General features: G+C 46.5%; 2 protein-coding genes across 2 annotated transcripts in view; both read right to left on the reverse strand.

The window, feature by feature from the left end:
• Positions 1–17,621, reverse strand: part of RABGAP1 (RAB GTPase activating protein 1) — a 174,443-nt gene that overhangs the window by 89,244 nt on the left and 67,578 nt on the right.
• LOC141108781 (probable G-protein coupled receptor 21) lies at positions 9,695–16,307 on the reverse strand. Its single transcript, XM_073600711.1, has one exon. The coding sequence runs from the start codon at positions 15,638–15,640 to the stop codon at positions 13,586–13,588; it is 2,055 nt and encodes a 684-aa protein (XP_073456812.1). The 5' UTR covers positions 15,641–16,307; the 3' UTR covers positions 9,695–13,585.

Raw genomic sequence — 17,621 nt, forward strand, 5'->3', positions numbered from 1 at the left:
CACCCCATGGGGGAAGGAGAGAGATCGATCGATTCCTCCATCCGCACTAAACTGGTATGGCTGTTCCCGGTACACCTGAAGCATACACCCCATCAATGGCTGCAAACGCTTGTCAGGCTGACCATTTTCAGGTCGAACAATGTTGGACGGAGTGGTGGCCAGAAGGTCCACCCATGGCTAGAATTTCATCTGGTTTATCGGAGACTGGCTGAAATTAACTCTGAGTACAGCCAGCTTAGCCACTTGCTGACCGCCGCTACAGCCGAAAGACAGCTACAGCGGGGTCATCCAGTTCTGGAAGGACGTCCTCCTGGAACCCCCCACCCGGCGTGCCCCGTGATCGCACAGCTGATCACAGATTTAGGTAAAGAGCCAATCACAGCAGCCCTTTACCATGTGATCAGCTGTATCCAATCCCGTAAACAGATGCCACTTATCGGCATTTCCTTTCCTCAGCACTGTTACTGTGTGAGGAAATGGAAGCCGATAACCGGCTATCCTGTGAGAGGGGACATTTGCACTGATTATCAGTGAAGTCTCATCAGTGCCCATCAGTGCAGCCTCATCAGTGCCCATCAGTGCAGCCTCATCAGTGATGCCTCATCAAAGCCCATCAGTACAGCCTCATCGGTGCCCAGGGCCACCTATCAGTGCCTATCCGTGATGCCTCATCAGTGATGCCTCATCAAAGCCCATCAGTGCAGCCTCATCGGTGCCCAGGGCCACCTATTAGTGCCTATCCGTGATGCCTCATCAAAGCCCATCAGTGCAGCCTCATCGGTGCCCAGGGCCACCTATTAGTGCCACATATCAGCGCAGCCTCATCAGTGCAGCCTATCAGTGCAGCCTCATCAGTGCCCATCAGTGCAGCTTCATCAGTGATGTCTCATCAAAGCCCATCAGTACAGCCTCATCGGTGCCCAGGGCCACCTATCAGTGCCTATCAGTGATGCCTCATCAGTGCAGCCTCATCAGTGATGCCTCATCAAAGCCCATCAGTGCAGCCTCATCGGTGCCCAGGGCCACCTATCAGTGCCACATATCAGCGCAGCCTCATCAGTGCAGCCCATCAGTGCCCATCAGCGCAGCCTATCGGTGCCCCTCAGTGCAGCCCATCAGCGCAGCCTATTAGTTCCCATCAGTGCAGCCTCATCAGTGCCCATCAGTGGAGCATCATCAGTGCCCATCAGTGGAGCATCATCAGTACCGCCTATCAGTGGCCATCAGTGAATAAAAATTACTTACTTGCTAAAATTAATAACAGAAACAAAGAAAGTTTTTTTTTTAAAATGTTCGGTCTCATTTCATTTGCTTAGCAAAAAATAAAAACCCCAGTGGTTATTACATACCACCAATAGAAAGCTCTATCTGTCTCCAAAAAAACATGATAAAAAAGTGTCATGAGTACAATGTTACATGACCGCGCAATTGTCATTCAAAGTGTGACCGCGCTGAAAGCTGAAAATTGGCCTGGGCAGGAAAGGGGGTAAAAGTATCTGACAGGAAAGTGGTTTGAACCTGATGCCATGTTTAATGTCCCCCTTAAATAGTTTGTTTGGACCAAGCTGGCCCAGACAAACTATTTACTGCACTAACAGGTGCGTTATATTACCTGTACTGTATCCTCAGCTATATACAGTATACAGCACTGAGTTCCGGCAGTGGGATGGGGACTTCCCGTCCCATTTCTGGAACAAAATAGAGTCGAGCTGAGAGCTGCTCAGCCATTCACAGGTAGCTTAAAAAAATAAAAAAAGTTTGTCTGGGCCAGCAGAGAATAGAAGCATACGTCAAAGACATACTGAATGCTTCTAGGACTTCAAAACAGGATTCAGCTTTTTCTACACTCAGACCACGCCCCTCAAACACGTTTCACCCACTCCTGGGCTTATTTGTAGAAGAGGAATGGGTGAAACGCGTTGGAGGGGTATAGTCTGGGAGCTGAAGCTGAAGCCTGTCTTAGAATCGGGCAGCTTCGGTGTGCGCTCCTATCCTCTGCTGGTTGTCTATCCTCTGCTGGTTGTCTATCTATTTGGCCGGGATGGGCCCCTTCTGTATGACCAGCTTTAGAAATGGATCACCTTCCACAGAGGAATGGAAGCATTCTGCATTTAGGAAATTATATAAATATACAGGAAAACGTGACTGCATCCATTAACTCTTATGTCGAAGGCCTTATATCAGGCATGTCGAACACAAAGACAAAAACTCTTCTAAGGAAAAAAAAACTTTACATAGGTGCTGCTTTAGGTCCGCTGAAGTGTACACATACCCATATGGAAGAAATACAATCTCTAGGGCTAACACATCGATCGAAAGACATTTTACAAATATTTTTAAAGCTGAATTCGGCTCCCTTGTTAAAAATAAAATAAAAAATGAAGGCACACTATGAGTTAAGTCCAGCGAGGTGCATGACACCTCCTGGGCTTAGCTTTATTATTTATATATGACAGATTTATAGTACTCCTGGAAGACAGCGATCACTGTAGTTCCAGTAAAGCGACGTTGATCCTTCTGAGTTCTGCATCTTGAACAGGACAGTCGCAGGACAGTGGCTGCAGCTGCTATGCCCGCCCCTCCAAGGACACTCCCCTCCAAGGAGCTGCATGACACCCCCTCCCTCCAAGGACACTCCCCTCCAAGGACACGCCCTCCCAAGGAGCTGCATGACATCCCCTCCCTCCAAGGAGCTTCATGACATCCCCTCCCTCCAAGGACCTGCACGACACCCTCTCCCTCCAAGGACACTCCCCTCCAAGGAGCTGCACGACACCCTCTCCCTCCAAGGACATGCCCTTCCAAAGAGGTGCATGACATCCCCTCCCTCCAAGGACATGCCCTTCCAAAGAGGTGCATGACATCCCCTCCATGACATCCCATCCCTGTCAGACATCTGTCAGGTTTATTACTCTGTCAGAGAGACACTCCGGAGATATGAGAGGAGAGAAACCCACAGAGCCGCTATGGCCTGCTCCTCACCTCCGTGAAGGAGGATAGCCGCAAGAAGGATAGCCCCTGGAAGCCGCACATCTAGGTGTTTTGTTGAGATGAGTGGAGTGGCAACCTCAGCCTGGACTCTGACCAGGCCACGCCCCAAAAGTGTTTCACTCAGCCCCCTGGAGCTAAGTCACCTCCTTTAGTCCATTCACAGGACGCCTTTGTAATATGTGAACCCATTTACAAAATACAAAGGCTTCTGTGATTGAGCAGCAGACGAGGGGCCGGCATAGCTGCTCTGTGCATTTCTCTCCTCTCATATCCCCAGAGTATCTCTCTGGCAGAGCAATAAACTTGTCAGATATAAACATTCACAGACGCCTTAGTCAACACATTTACAAAATACAAAGGCTTCTGTGAATGGGCAGGAGATGAGAGGGCAGGGCATAGCTGCTCTGTGCATTTCTCTCCTCTCATATCCTCGGAGTGTCTCTCTGGCAGAGCAATAAACCTGTCAGATATAAACATTCACAGACGCCTTTGTAATATGTGAAAACATTTACAAAATACAAAGGCTTCTGTGAATGAGCAGCAGACGAAAGGACAGGGCATAGCTGCTCTGTGCATTCTCTCCTCTCATATCCCCGGAGTGTCTCTCTGGCAGAGCAATAAACTGGTCATATATAAATAACAGGGATAAGTACAGGGGATGTCTTGCTGCTCCTTGGACTTAACGCGTAGTGTGCCTTCACTTTTTACAAAGCAGCTAAACTCCTAGAATTCAGCTTTAAATGTCAAGGTAATGATTTACAGCATAAGAACACTGCAATATGCAGCAGTTACACATCGATACAACCTCAGAAACCTAGACCGGTGGACTCCTTCCCGCTGGCTGTACTCATATATGTGGCCTCTCGGTGGGTGGGCCTTGACGTCAAGAAGCCGCATATATGAATACCTAAAGGCGCTGTTACCGGTGACTAACGGAAAGCTCCTAATCTCCATTTGCAATTGGGAGCATTCCAATCATATGATATGGGCTTAGTTTGCCGGGAGGGCGTCCATGGATGTCCCCCCTGTGATCCGGCTCAGCTGATCACAGATCGGGGTAAAGGGCCAATCACAGAAGCCCTTTACCATGTGATCAGCTGTGTCCAATGACAGCTGAACACAAGATGCAAACACAAGCCGGTTAACAGCTTTTCTTTCCTTGCGGAGAAAATGAGAGAACTGATAACCTGCTTGTGTTAAAAGGACATCGGCACTGACTATTAATGCAATCCCAACAGTGCCAATCAGTGCCACCAAGCAGAGCCTCCTCATCAGTGTCACATATCCGTGCTGCCTATCAGTGCACATAAGTGTCGCCTACCAGTGCCACCTCTCAGTGCCCATCTGTGCTGCCTATCAGTACCCATCAGTGCTACCTACCAGTGCTGTCTATCAGTGCCCATCAGTGCTGCCTATGTGCCCATCAGTGCTGCCTACCAGTGCCCATCAGTGCTGCCTACCAGTGCTGCCTATCAGTGCCCATCAGTGCTGCCTTACAGTGCTGCCTATCAGTGCCCATCAGTGTTGCCTACCAGTGCTGCCTATCAGTGCCCAACAGTGCTGCCTATCAGTGCCCATCAGTGCTGCCTACCAGTGTTGCCTATCAGTGCCCATCAGTGCTGCCTATCAGTACCCATCAGTGCCGCCAATCAGTGCAGCCTCATCAGTGCGACCCGTCAGTGTTCATCAGTTCCCTTCCCATCAGTGCCGTCTCATCAGTGCCAACTATCATTTTACATCAGTGCTACCCATCAGAATCCATCAGTGTCACCCTTCAGTGTCCATCAGTGTCACCCTTCAGTGTCCATCAGTGTCACCCTTCAGTGTCCATCAGTGTCACCCTTCAGTGCCCATCAGTGCAGCCTCATCAGTGAATAACAAAAATGACCTGTTTGCAAAATTGTATAACAAACTATGAGAAATTTTTTTTTTCAAAAATATTCAGACTTTTTACGTTTATCAAAAAATAAAAACCCTGTGAATGAATAAATATCACCAAAATAAATCTCTATTTGTGTGAAAAAAATGATAACAATGTCATATGGGTACAGCGTTGCACGACCGCGCAATTGTCTCTGAAAGTGTGACAGTAGCAATTTTTCTTGACATGGACTTCCCTCCCAGCCAGGAATGAATGACGTGACGGACTGTATCAGATATTCCTCCCATCCACTTTATATATTCAGGGAAACTCACTGCTCACTAAATAGCTAATAAAGGAAGCAAAGACGTACAATTACAGGACGTTTTATATCTCATTGGAGGCTGATGGAGAAACACAGAAATTAAATGGCTTCATGTATAGAAAAACAAGATCACCTTTCTGAAAGTCTTCGCTCCAGATCAGGGGTCTCCAAACATTCGAAACAAAGGGCCAGTTTACTGTCCTTCAGACTTTAGGGGGCCAAATTGTGGCCATCAGGGTAGAAAATATCTCAGCATTAGTGGGAGCAAAAAAATGCCTCATCCTCGGTGTCAGCAAGAGGGATTGTCCCATTGTTTATGCCATTGGGGAGAATTGGGTGCCATTGTTGGTGTCATTGGAAGGAACTGTGCCCCATTATTGGTGTCATTGGGAAGAAGAGCACCCCATTGTTGGTGTCAGTGGAGGAATAGTGCCCTACCATTGGTATTAGTAGGAGGAATATTGTCCAATCACTGGTATCAGTGCGAGAAATAGTGTCCCATCATTGGTGTCAGTGGGAGGAATAGTGTCCCATCATTGGTGTCAGTGGGAGGAATAGTGCCCCATCATTGGTATCAGTGGAAAGAATAGTGCCCCATCATTGGTATCAGTGGGAAGAATAGTGTCCCATCATTGGTATCAGTGGGAGGAATAGTGCCCCATCATTGGTATCAGTGGGAAGAATAGTGCCCCATCATTGGTATCAGTGCGAGAAATAGTGTCCCATCATTGGTGTCAGTGGGAGGAATAGTGCCCCATCATTGGTGTCAGTGGGAGGAATAGTGCCCCATCATTGGTATCAGTGGAAAGAATAGTGCCCCATCATTGGTATCAGTGGGAGGAATAGTGCCCCATCATTGGTATCAGTGGGAGGAATAGTGTCCCATCATTGGTATCAGTGGGAGGAATAGTGCCCCATCATTGGTATCAGTGGGAAGAATAGTGCCCCATCATTGGTATCAGTGGGAAGAATAGTGCCCCATCATTGGTATCAGTGGGAGGAATAGTGCCCCATCATTGGTGTCAGTGGGAGGAATAGTGCCCCATCATTGGTATCAGTGGGAAGAATAGTGCCCCATCATTGGTATCAGTGGGAGGAATAGTGCCCCATCATTGGTATCAGTGGGAGGAATAGTGTCCCATCATTGGTATCAGTGGGAGGAATAGTGCCCCATCATTGGTATCAGTGGGAGGAATAGTGCCCCATCATTGGTATCAGTGGGAAGAATAGTGCCCCATCATTGGTATCAGTGGGAAGAATAGTGCCCCATCACTGGGAGGAAGAGTGCCCCATCATTAGTATCAGTGGGAGGAATAATGTCCCATCATTGGTATCAGTGGGAGGAATAGTGTCCCATCGTTGGTGTCAGTGGGAAGAATAGTGCCCCATCATTGGTATCAGTGGGAAGAATAGTGTCCCATCATTGGTATCAGTGGGAGGAATAGTGTCCCATCATTGGTATCAGTGGGAGGAATAGTGTCCCATCATTGGTATCAGTGGGAAGAATAGTGTCCCATCATTAGTATCAGTGGGAGGAATAGTGCCCCATCATTAGTATCAGTGGGAGGAATAGTGTCCCATCGTTGGTGTCAGTGGGAAGAATAGTGCCCCATCATTGGGAAGAATAGTGCCCCATCATTGGTATCAGTGGGAGGAACAGTGCCCCATCATTGGTATCAGTAGGAGGAATAGTGTCCCATCATTAGTATCAGTGGGAGGAATAGTGCCCCATCATTGGTATCAGTGGGAAGAATAGTGCCCCATCATTGGTATCAGTGGGAGGAATAGTGTCCCTTCATGGTATCAGTGGGAGGAATAGTGCCCCATCATTGGTATCAGTGGGAGGAACAGTGCCCCATCATTGGTATCAGTGGAGGAATAGTGTCCCATCATTAGTATCAGTGGGAGGAATAGTGCACCATCATCGGTATCAGTGGGAGGAATAATGTCCCCATCAGTGGGAGGTATAGTGCCCCATCATTGGTGTCATTGGGAGGAATTGTGCCCCATCATTTGCATCATTGGGAGGACTTGTGCCCTATTGTTGGTGTCCATGAATAAAAAAGTGCCCCAAGTGCTGGGTAAAAGTAAGCAAAGGGCCCCATCCAGCCCCCCGGCCACAGTTTGGAGATCACGGCTCTAAAGCCACTGCCATTGACTTTCAATCATCTTATTGCATTCCCCATAATTTCCCGACAGACAATGCAAGGCTGCTTGCAGACATCCTGCTGTTCATGTATGACCCGGCTGACGAATGAAGGTTCTTCTTATAAAATCATCTGTGAAGGTTTTCATTTCTCCAGGTCATGCTATGTGTATCTAGTTGTTTCCAGCAACATTAATGGGCATCCAGAACACCACTCTCCCGCCTGCCCCTGTGTTGTACGGCCTCAGCCAGTGCTTCTCCACTGACCACGCCCCCACCGCATTTCGTCTCATGGTGCGGGGCGAAACGCGTCTCGGGTGTGGTCAGTAGGGAAGCACTGGGGGTCCCGCAGGGTGCAACGTGTCAAGGGGCATGGTGAGTGGGGAAGCACTGGCTGAGGCTGAACAACTCGGGTCAGGCAGGAGAGTGGCCCTCTGGATGTCCATTATTGTTGTTGCTGGATGAGACTATTTGAACCCCGACACCCCTATACCAGTGGAAAAAAAAGAGGACACACTCCTGCTTGGAGCGGCACTGCAAAGTTCTTTCAGGTCACAGTATGTAGTAGTAGTAGTCACATTCAACTGGCCTTGTTTGATAATTCATCTCAGAACTGAGGAAGTGGCCTGAAAAAGCTAAAAAAGGTCTTCAAAATACAGAAAAGGTCCAGCTGACTTTGACCACCACTAGATATTTGTACACCGGCCTCACACACATGCATGTTCTTGCTTATGGAAGAGGGATGGTTGTGGTCTCAGGACAAAGAATGGTGATCCCTTCCATGCAAGATCCATCCCAGGTGATCAATGTTCTCCTGTACAGGTTCAGCAATTATTATGTTTGGGCCTACCAACACATGAACCCTCAACTGACCAAAAAAGAAGAGGGATGGTTGTGGTCTCAGGACAAAGAATGGTGATCCCTTCCAAGCAAGGTCCATCCCAGGTGATCAATGTTCTCCTGTACAGGTTCAGCAATTATTATGTTTGGGCCTACCAACACATGAACCCTCAACTGACCAAAAAAGAAGAGGGATGGTTGTGGTCTCAGGACAAAGAATGGTGATCCCTTCCAAGCAAGGTCCATCCCAGGTGATCAATGTTCTCCTGTACAGGTTCAGCAATTATTATGTTTGGGCCTACCAACACATGAACCCTCAACTGACCAAAAAAGAAGAGGGATGGTTGTGGTCTCAGGACAAAGAATGGTGATCCCTTCCAAGCAAGGTCCATCCCAGGTGATCAATGTTCTCCTGTACAGGTTCAGCAATTATTATGTTTGGGCCTTCCAACACATGAACCCTCAACTGACCCAAAAAAGTCTGGACGGGGCAAAAATTCTATAACTTCTGCAGGCACCATATGACCCTCCTGTAAATAGCCATATCGCATGAGTGGACCTGCAGAGATTGGAATTATGTCCAGCCAAAACCCTTTTTTGGGGGGTTTTGGACACAGTGGAGAAGAATTAGAACCCCCGTCATGTCTTTGCTGCTCTCCTGGCCTCTACAATCGTTCCCTGACCTCCAGCCTTCCCTTCAGTCTTGTACAGTTGTACCGGTTTTCCTCTCCTGGACTGAAATCTCTTACTCTGATTTCACTGCACTCTGCAAGCTTCTCACAATCTGCATTAGGAGCTTCAGCGAGTCAGATAGAGCCCCGCCCCTCATTTCCTGGCTAGAGGACAACCAGCATCCTCTAGTCCAGGGGTCTCCAAACTTTCTAAACAAAGGTCCAGTTTACTGTCCTTTAGACTTTAGTGGGGCCGAACTTTGGTTATTGGGAGTAGAAAAGGTCCTGACAGCAGTGGGAAAAAACAATGCCCCATCATAGGTGTCAGTGGGAGGAATCGTGCCCCATCATTGGGGTTGTCGGGCCCCATTGTTGGTGTTATTGGAGGGAATTGTGTCCCATCATCAGTGTTATTGGAGGGAATTGTCTCCCATCATTAGTGTCACCAGGCCTCATTGTTGGTGTTGTTGGGAGGAATTGTGCCCCATTGTTGGTGTTGTTGGGCCCAATTGTTGGTGTTATTGGAGGGAATTGTGTCCCATCATTGGTGTCACCGGGCCTCATTGTTGGTGTCATTGGGAGGAACTGTGCTCCGTCGTTGGTGTCATTGGGAGGAACTGTGCTCAGTCGTTGGGGTCATTGGGAGGAACTGTGCTCAGTCGTTGGGGTCATTGGGAGGAATTCTCATCGTTGGTGTCATTGGGAGGAATTGTGCCCCGTCGTTGGTGTCATTGGGAGGAATTGTGCCCCATCGTTGGTGTCATTGGGAGGAATTGTGCCCCATCGTTGGTGTCATTGGGAGGAATTGTGCCCCATCGTTGGTGTCATTGGGAGGAATTGTGCCCCATCGTTGGTGTCATTGGGAGGAATTGTGCCCCATCGTTGGTGTCATTGGGAGGAATTGTGCCCCATCGTTGGTGTCATTGGGAGGAATTGTGCCCCATCGTTGGTGTCATTGGGAGGAATTGTGCCCCATCGTTGGTGTCATTGGGAGGAATTGTGGCCCATCATTAGTGTTTTTGGAGGGAATTGTGTCTCATCATTAGTGTCACCGGGCCTCATTGTTGGTGTCATTGGGAGGAATTGTGCCCCATCGTTGGTGTCATTGGGAGGAATTGTGCCCCATTGTTGGTGTCATTGGGAGGAATTGTGCCCCATTGTTGGTGTCATTGGGAGGAATTGTGCCCCATTGTTGGTGTCATTGGGAGGAATTGTGCCCCATCGTTGGTGTCATTGGGAGGAATTGTGCCCCATCGTTGGCGTCATTGGGTGGAATTTTTTTTTTGATGTCAGACATCAATAAAAAGCGAACGGGTTTGATCCACCTTCCCCTCTCCTAAATAATACACACAAAAAAAAAAAAAAACACATATACCATTTAAAAAAATAAGTTTCTGTGTTGATGGGGGAATCAAACGATTTGCTTTCCTGCAACCTATGGTTGCAGGAAAGAAAATCGCTCCATCTACGGCCAGCCTTATGCCCCAGTGACAACTCGGTCTGTTTCCAGACAGGAAGTGGAGGGAAATCTGCAACAGTGACACAAAAAGAAAAAAAAAAGAAAAAAACGGATTTGAGCCACCTACTCCTCTCGCAAAAAAAAAAAAAAAAAGAAAGAAAATAAAAATAAAAAACATATACCATTAACAAAAAAAAAACATCAGTATTGGCTGGACCTACACTTTATCCACTTCAGCTCCGAAAGATTTACCCCCCCCCCTTCATGACCCGGGAGATTTTTTGCTATACGGCACTGCGTTACTTTAAATGACAATTGCGCGGTCGTGTGACGCTGAACCCCCAAAAAAATTTATGTCCTTTTTTTTCTCCCCACAAATAAAGCTTTATTTTGCTGGTATTTAATCACCTCTGCGATTTTTATTTTTTGCGCTATAAACAAAAAAATACCGACAATTTTGAAAAGAAAACATTTTTTTTTTTTTACTTTTTGCCTCTAAAACATTTCCAATAAAAAAAAAAAAAATGTAAAAAAATCTAATTTCTTTATAAATTTAGGCCAATATGTATTCCGTTACATTTTTTTTGGTAGAAAAAAAAATTCCCAATAAGCGCATGTTGATAGGTTTGCGCAAACGTTATCGTGTCTAAAAAAAAAAAAAAACAACGAATGGATATTTTTATATTATTAATGTTTTTGCTAGTAATGGCAGCGATCAGCGACTTATAGCGGGACTGTGATATTGTGGCGGACGATCGGACACTAACTGACACTTTGTGGAAACCAGTGACACTAATACAGTGATCAAGTGCTAAAAATATGCACTGTCACTGTACTAATGGCTGGGAAGGGGTTAACATCAGGGGCGATCAAAGGGGTAAACGTGTTCCTAACCAGTGTTTTTGTGTACTGTTTAAGGTGCTTTTATTAAGGGATGTGCTTTGCAGGGAAACAAATTCCAGCACATCCCTGCTGACAGGACGGAGCTCTGCCTTGTTTACATAGGCAGAGCTCTGTCCTGCGTCTCTCCTCGACGATCAGCGGGTGCCGGCGGTCATCCATTGGCCGGCATCCGCTGATCAGCTTGTGCTGTGGCTAAAAATATGCACTGTCACTGTACTAATGACTGGAACATCAGGGGCGATCAAAGGGTTAACTGTGTGCCTAGCCAGTGTTTGTGTACTGTGGGGGGGGGAGGTGCTTTTAACTAGGTGAAGGCATGGACTCATGTCTCTGCTTTGCAAGAACACAGGATCCAGGCCTCCCCAACCGACAGAACGGCGATCTGCCTTGTTTTACATAGGCAGAACGGCGGTCTACCTTGTTCACATAGGCAGAACGGCGGTCAGCCTTGTTTACAGAGGCACAACGGCGGTCAGCCTTGTTTACAGAGGCACAACGGCGGTCAGCCTTGTTTACAGAGGCACAACGGCGGTCAGCCTTGTTTACAGAGGCACAACGGCGGTCAGCCTTGTTTACAGAGGCACAACGGCGGTCAGCCTTGTTTACAGAGGCACAACGGCGGTCAGCCTTGTTTACAGAGGCACAACAGCGGTCAGCCTTGTTTACAGAGGCACAACGGCGGTCAGCCTTGTTTACAGAGGCAGAACGGCGGTCAGCCTTGTTTACAGAGGCACAACGGTGGTCAGCCTTGTTTACATATGCAGAACAGCAGTCAGCCTTGTTTACATAGGCAGAACGGCAGTCAGCCTTGTTTACATAGGCAGAAAGGCAGTCAGCCTTGTTTACATAGGCAGAACAGCGGTCAGCCTTGTTTACATGGGCAGAACAGCAGTCAGCCTTGTTTACATAGGCAGAAAGGCGGTCAGCCTTGTTTACATAGGCAGAACAGCGGTCAGCCTTGTTTACATAGGCAGAACAGCAGTCAGCCTTGTTTACATAGGCAGAACAGCAGTCAGCCTTGTTTACATAGGCAGAACGGCAATCTGCCTTATTTACATTTTACCTTATTTACATGCTGACTGATCGGCGGGTGCCGGCAAACATCGGGTTCGTGGTACCTGCAGATCAGCTCCAGCTGTGTACAATCACAGCGGGAGCAGGTCGCCGGCTGCGCGCGCGAGCGCACGCCCCCGGACCCCACAAGTGTAGCATCACATACTAGGTATTTCACCCGGCCCAGCAGTACCATGCTGCTGCCCTATAACGTTATACGGGCGGCAAGTGATTAAAACCAGCCAGGATCTACAAAAGTTGACAAATAAATATTGGAAGATCTAAACTTTTAAATAGCTATACGGCAGTTTGGGGCCTCATTTAGCTTCGGAGAAGAAGTCAATGGGCAGCAAAATGGTTTACAGAGGTTCGATAAGCCTGTCCTATCCAATAAAACATTTGGTGGGACTATGCCCTAACACATAGGACTATGCCCTAACACATAGGACTATGCCCTAACACATAGGACTATGCCCTAACACATAGGACTATGCCCTAACACATAGGACTATGCCCTAACACACAACTGGTATAAAGACATTACGTAAAATAGAATTTACATTATGCTAAAAAGATTCCAGTGGTCAGCACTTTTTTTTTTTTTTTTTTTTTTTTTTTTAAATATCATTAATATATATATATTATATATTTTTTTTTTCCACTTAGAAAAATATTGCATTAAATTTGGTTGAACCCAAATCGAACAAAACTGTGTAACAAAATAAAGATGCCCATATATTACAAACAAAAACAAGCTGCTTCTATGGCAATCACTCCTATAAGGAAGGGTGGCCGGGCTTCTGCCGCCGTCTATGAAGGAGAGCACACACACACACACACAAGGGCTGTGTCAAGATGTCAGGTCACAAGGAGTATAATCCATCACACTAACAAATAGATCCATCTCGAGTGGAAACACCAAGGAAAACGGCCTCCTGAAGTGAGAGACGCTGGAGAGACCACACGAGAAGTTACAATTTTATCTGCAGATAATGAGCCCGGAAGCAGCAAAACATCTCAGTTGCAATTTTTGGAGCTTAAATTGAGTTACGGAGTTGGCAGGATATCGAAAAATGGCTGAATCCCCAAAAGGTCTAGCACAGTGCAGGCAAATCAAATTAAAGAGAACCTACCACAAGCTCCAAAAATGTACCTAGAAAAAAAACAAAAAAAAAAAAAAACAAGAGAGCTAAATAGGAGGTCCACCATGGGACTAAAGCACTAGATGTAACCTTGGATTAGAAAGGTTCTTTTATTGCTCCCCTTGGATGAGTACACAGTGGTGTAAATTTTATTCGGTCTATGGAACACCCAATGAACACATGGCCTGTGATACTTATGGGTTGCAGGTATCCGTTGGTCTTTTTTTGGAAGGACCTGGTACTTTACATGTTTCCCCTTGTTTGGTATCCGTTGGTCGTTTACTGGAAGAACTAGGTCCTTCACATGTTTCCCCTTGTCTGGTGTCCATCAGGTTTTTACTGGAAGTACTAGGTACAACACGCGTTTCCCATTGTCTGGTATCTGTTGGTCTTTTACTGGAAGTACTAGGTCCTTCACATGTTTCCCCTTGTCTGGTGTCCATCAGGCTTTTACTGGAAGTACTAGGTACAACACGCGTTTCCCATTGTCTGGTATCTGTTGGTCTTTTACTGGAAGTACTAGGTCCTTCACATGTTTCCCCTTGTCTGGTGTCCATCAGCCTTTTACTGGAAATACTAGGTACTACAGGTGTTTCCCATTGTCTGGTATCTGTTGGTTTTTTACTGGAAGCACTAGGTCCTTCAAACATTTCCCCTTGTCTGGTATCCATTGGCATTTTATTAGAAGCACCAGGCTCTTCACATGTTTCCCCTTTTCTGGTATCCATCGGCCGTTTACTGAAAGTACCTGGTACTTCACGTGTTTCGCACTGTCCGGTATCCATTGGTCTTTTATTGGAAGTACCAGGTCTTTTAATCATTTCCCCTTGTCTGGTATCCATTGGTCTTTTACTGGAAGTATCAGGTCCTTCAAGCATTTCTCCTTGTCTGGTATCCATTGGTTTCTTACTGGAAGCACCTGGTCCTTCACATGTATCCCCTTTTCTGGTATCCATTGGCCTTTTACTGGAAGTACTAGGTACTTCACGTGTTTCCCATTGTCTGGTATCCGTTGGTCTTTTACTGGAAGCACCCATTGCTTCATGCGTTTTCCCTCGTCTGGAACAAGAGGCACAAACAACTCCAGAAAGACGCTTCAGGCCTTTCTGGAAAACACTGTTGGACATGCTGTAGATCACACAATTACAAAAACTGTTACTGATGGCCAACCAGGTGGTGAGAAAGGAAGCAGTCTGGTTGGAGTAGACTTTGGAACTCTCTAGGAGGAAATAGATGATGTAGGGTAACCACAGTATATAGAAAACACTAGTGATGCGAAAAAGGACGGTCGCATACCGTTTCTCTGGGCTAGGTTGGCCTTGGGCCGAGTCCGTCTCTGCGGTGCTGAATCGTACACGCCTTTCGTTGATCTCCTTGGTGTGTTGCTGGCAAATGCGGAAAATGTTGAAGTACGTGAAGCAAACAGTAGTAGCTGCCGGGGCGTAAAGCATAACCACGATGAATAAAGTGAAGTACGGGTCGGTGGGCCAGAACACGGCACACCACTGGAAGACATCTCCGTGATATCCAGGTTTTCCCCAGCCTAGAAAGGCAGGCAAGAAAATGGCACAAGAGTACACCCAGAGCAACAAAATGCAAAAGCGAAGGCGGCACGCCGTCACTAAAGTGTTGTAGGTCAGTGGTTTGGTTATAGCTATGTACCGGTCGATGCTGATACAGGCCAAAGACATCATGGAGACACTTTTGAGCACGGACACAACATAACCAAACATTTTGCACACTATTTGCTCCGGTAGAAGGGCACTATGGTGCAGCAAAGAGAAAGAAGGTACTAAGCAGCTGACTCCGACTAGAAGGTCAGCATAGGCCATCGTCTGGATGAAGTAACTGGTGGTGTGGTGGTTGAGCAGAGGGGCACAATGGAAAACAAAGATAACAATCAAATTGCCCGAGATGATTAGCACAGTCAGGAAGATGATGATTCCTACTTCGAGAAGGCAAACTGGAATGGCTTCATGAGCTCCTACTCCCAATAAACAGAATAAACCGCTGTAATTTCCCTCTGAGGAAGAGTTCATCTTTAGATGGCCAGGGATATCAGAACCATGCCTGCGTCTCCTTCGCGATTCTCCAGAGGATCCTGTGGCTGGTCCTGATAGAACTCCGGTCGGGCTGGACCTGTCCCCTTTAACTTTTCTACAGAGCAGTGCCGAACCAATCTCCTGCCATGTTCGAAAGATCGAGGGCGAAGCTCTGTAAGGGAACGTAGGACAAAAAGGTGCAGTCATCAGGAAGCCTTGGTCATGTGGGTTTCTCCCGTCCTCTAGCCGAGGCAATCCCACTCCATCATTACACTTCCACACTAGATATCAGAGCAGCTGAGAGGAAAGAATGTGACAACGTTTGTACAGTATCCAGCCGATAACTGCATCCTTGCATTCTCACAGTTGCTGTCTCACAAAGGGGTTCCTTATCTATCGTTCCTGCAAAGTCAGATGAAGCCAGTCAACTTTCACTTTAAGATTAAGCTGCCCTTGCTACCAAAAATTTTTGCTCAATACCCTGGCGAAAGCCCTTACTCCAGTTAAAAAAAGCCTACGGTTCTGAATAATAGATAGAGCTGCAGTCTGGCATAAATCATCTCTACAAGCACAGCTACATATTAGCCTGCTTTCCTTGCATATAAATGTAGTTAATTGAAAAAGATGCCTTCTGCATTCTTTCAGAGTCATCCAGCATCTCTGCATTATACATCTGCAGCGTGCTTCTAGGACACGGAATAAAGGACACCTGAGCCTACATTCTAGCAGCCCTTATAACTCAAAAGCAAAGCATCCCCTCTAAAAAAAAATCTGTCTTCTCTACGTGCATTTAGGTTTGAAGTGATTGCAATTAACACAATCAAAACCAGCCTTTAAAATTTTAATATGCAAATTTCTAGGGCTTCTAATGGTTATACTGCAAAGAAAAGAACACAAAAAAAATTGAAATTGCCTCGAGAGATGATTTACCTGACTTGAGTCACAAGGTCTGGAGGAGTCCTGCAGGAGGGACTGCAGCTCACTTTGCTGCAGAATGGAGAAAATGCCTTTGTGAGAGAGTGTGGTCCTCTGCAAACCCTCCTCTCCTCCTCCCTTCTCATGCACTGCCAAGATCAGCCAGGATCCCAGACTGCGCTACAGTACCCAGACACCGAGATCGGAAAAGGCTCGGGCTAAGCACTGAGTGCTCTCAGATAACTTCAGCACTGCGACCACAGATGCTAAAAGAATTTTTAAAAAATAGACAACCGGCTTCCAAACGTATAATCCTTCATCTGACAAGACTAGCTTAGCTTGAAAAAATATTGTCAGCTCTTAAAAGGTCATTCTTCGAAAACAAAAATAATGGCTGCCAGAGCCAAAATAAACATGATAGATGTGTGAATTGCCATCTGGGGGAGGCTTTTAACTTTGTCTTCGGACATCAAACAGAAAAAAAAAAAAATAAGACAACTCCTTCACATAAAAAGAAATGGCTTTTGGAAGAAGCCAAAAATGATAAACTCTAGCTCTTGTGGCTGTCCCGGGTTGAGTTTATTATGTAAAACTCATTTTTTTTTTCAAGAAGAAAGCATCAAAGTTAATGTTATGTGAACACAGAAATAATGGATTACCCATGCAGGACGACGACAAATGACTCGCTCCTAAATTCCGAAACGAACAGTAAAGGCCAAAAAAAAGAAGAGATTACAGAGAATTCCTTAATGTCTTCTGAGAAAATCTTTATATTTAGTTGTCCTTCAAGTTAGAGGAGCATGGCTTGGCGCGTAATGTTAATGGATGTATCTCTACACTGTTTCGCCGAACCCAACTCTATCGTGCTTAACTGAATTTTTATTTTATGGGTAAACCTGCCCAGGTTGCTGAACTATCACTAGCAAACCTTTTCCGGCATTACTACATTTCCGATGGGGCATGGTCTGGCGCGTAACGTGAACGTATGCATCTCTACACTACCCTGCCGAACCCAACTCTATCTTGGAATCTAATCAGATCTTCATTTTACTGGGTAACCTGCCCAGGTTGCTGCACTATCACTGGCAAGCCCTTCTGGCATTACTCCCCTCCCAGAGAGGCATGGCGCTTAATATGAATAGATGCATCTCTACACTGCTCCATCAAACCCAACTCTATCATGCCTAATAGGATCTTCATTTTACTGGGTAAAGTGCCCAGGTTGCTGCACCATCACTAGAAACCCCTTCCGGCATTACTCCCTTCCCAGGAC

Source organism: Aquarana catesbeiana, linkage group LG09 (assembly GCF_042186555.1).
Source record: "Aquarana catesbeiana isolate 2022-GZ linkage group LG09, ASM4218655v1, whole genome shotgun sequence".
NCBI lineage: Eukaryota > Metazoa > Chordata > Amphibia > Anura > Ranidae > Aquarana > Aquarana catesbeiana.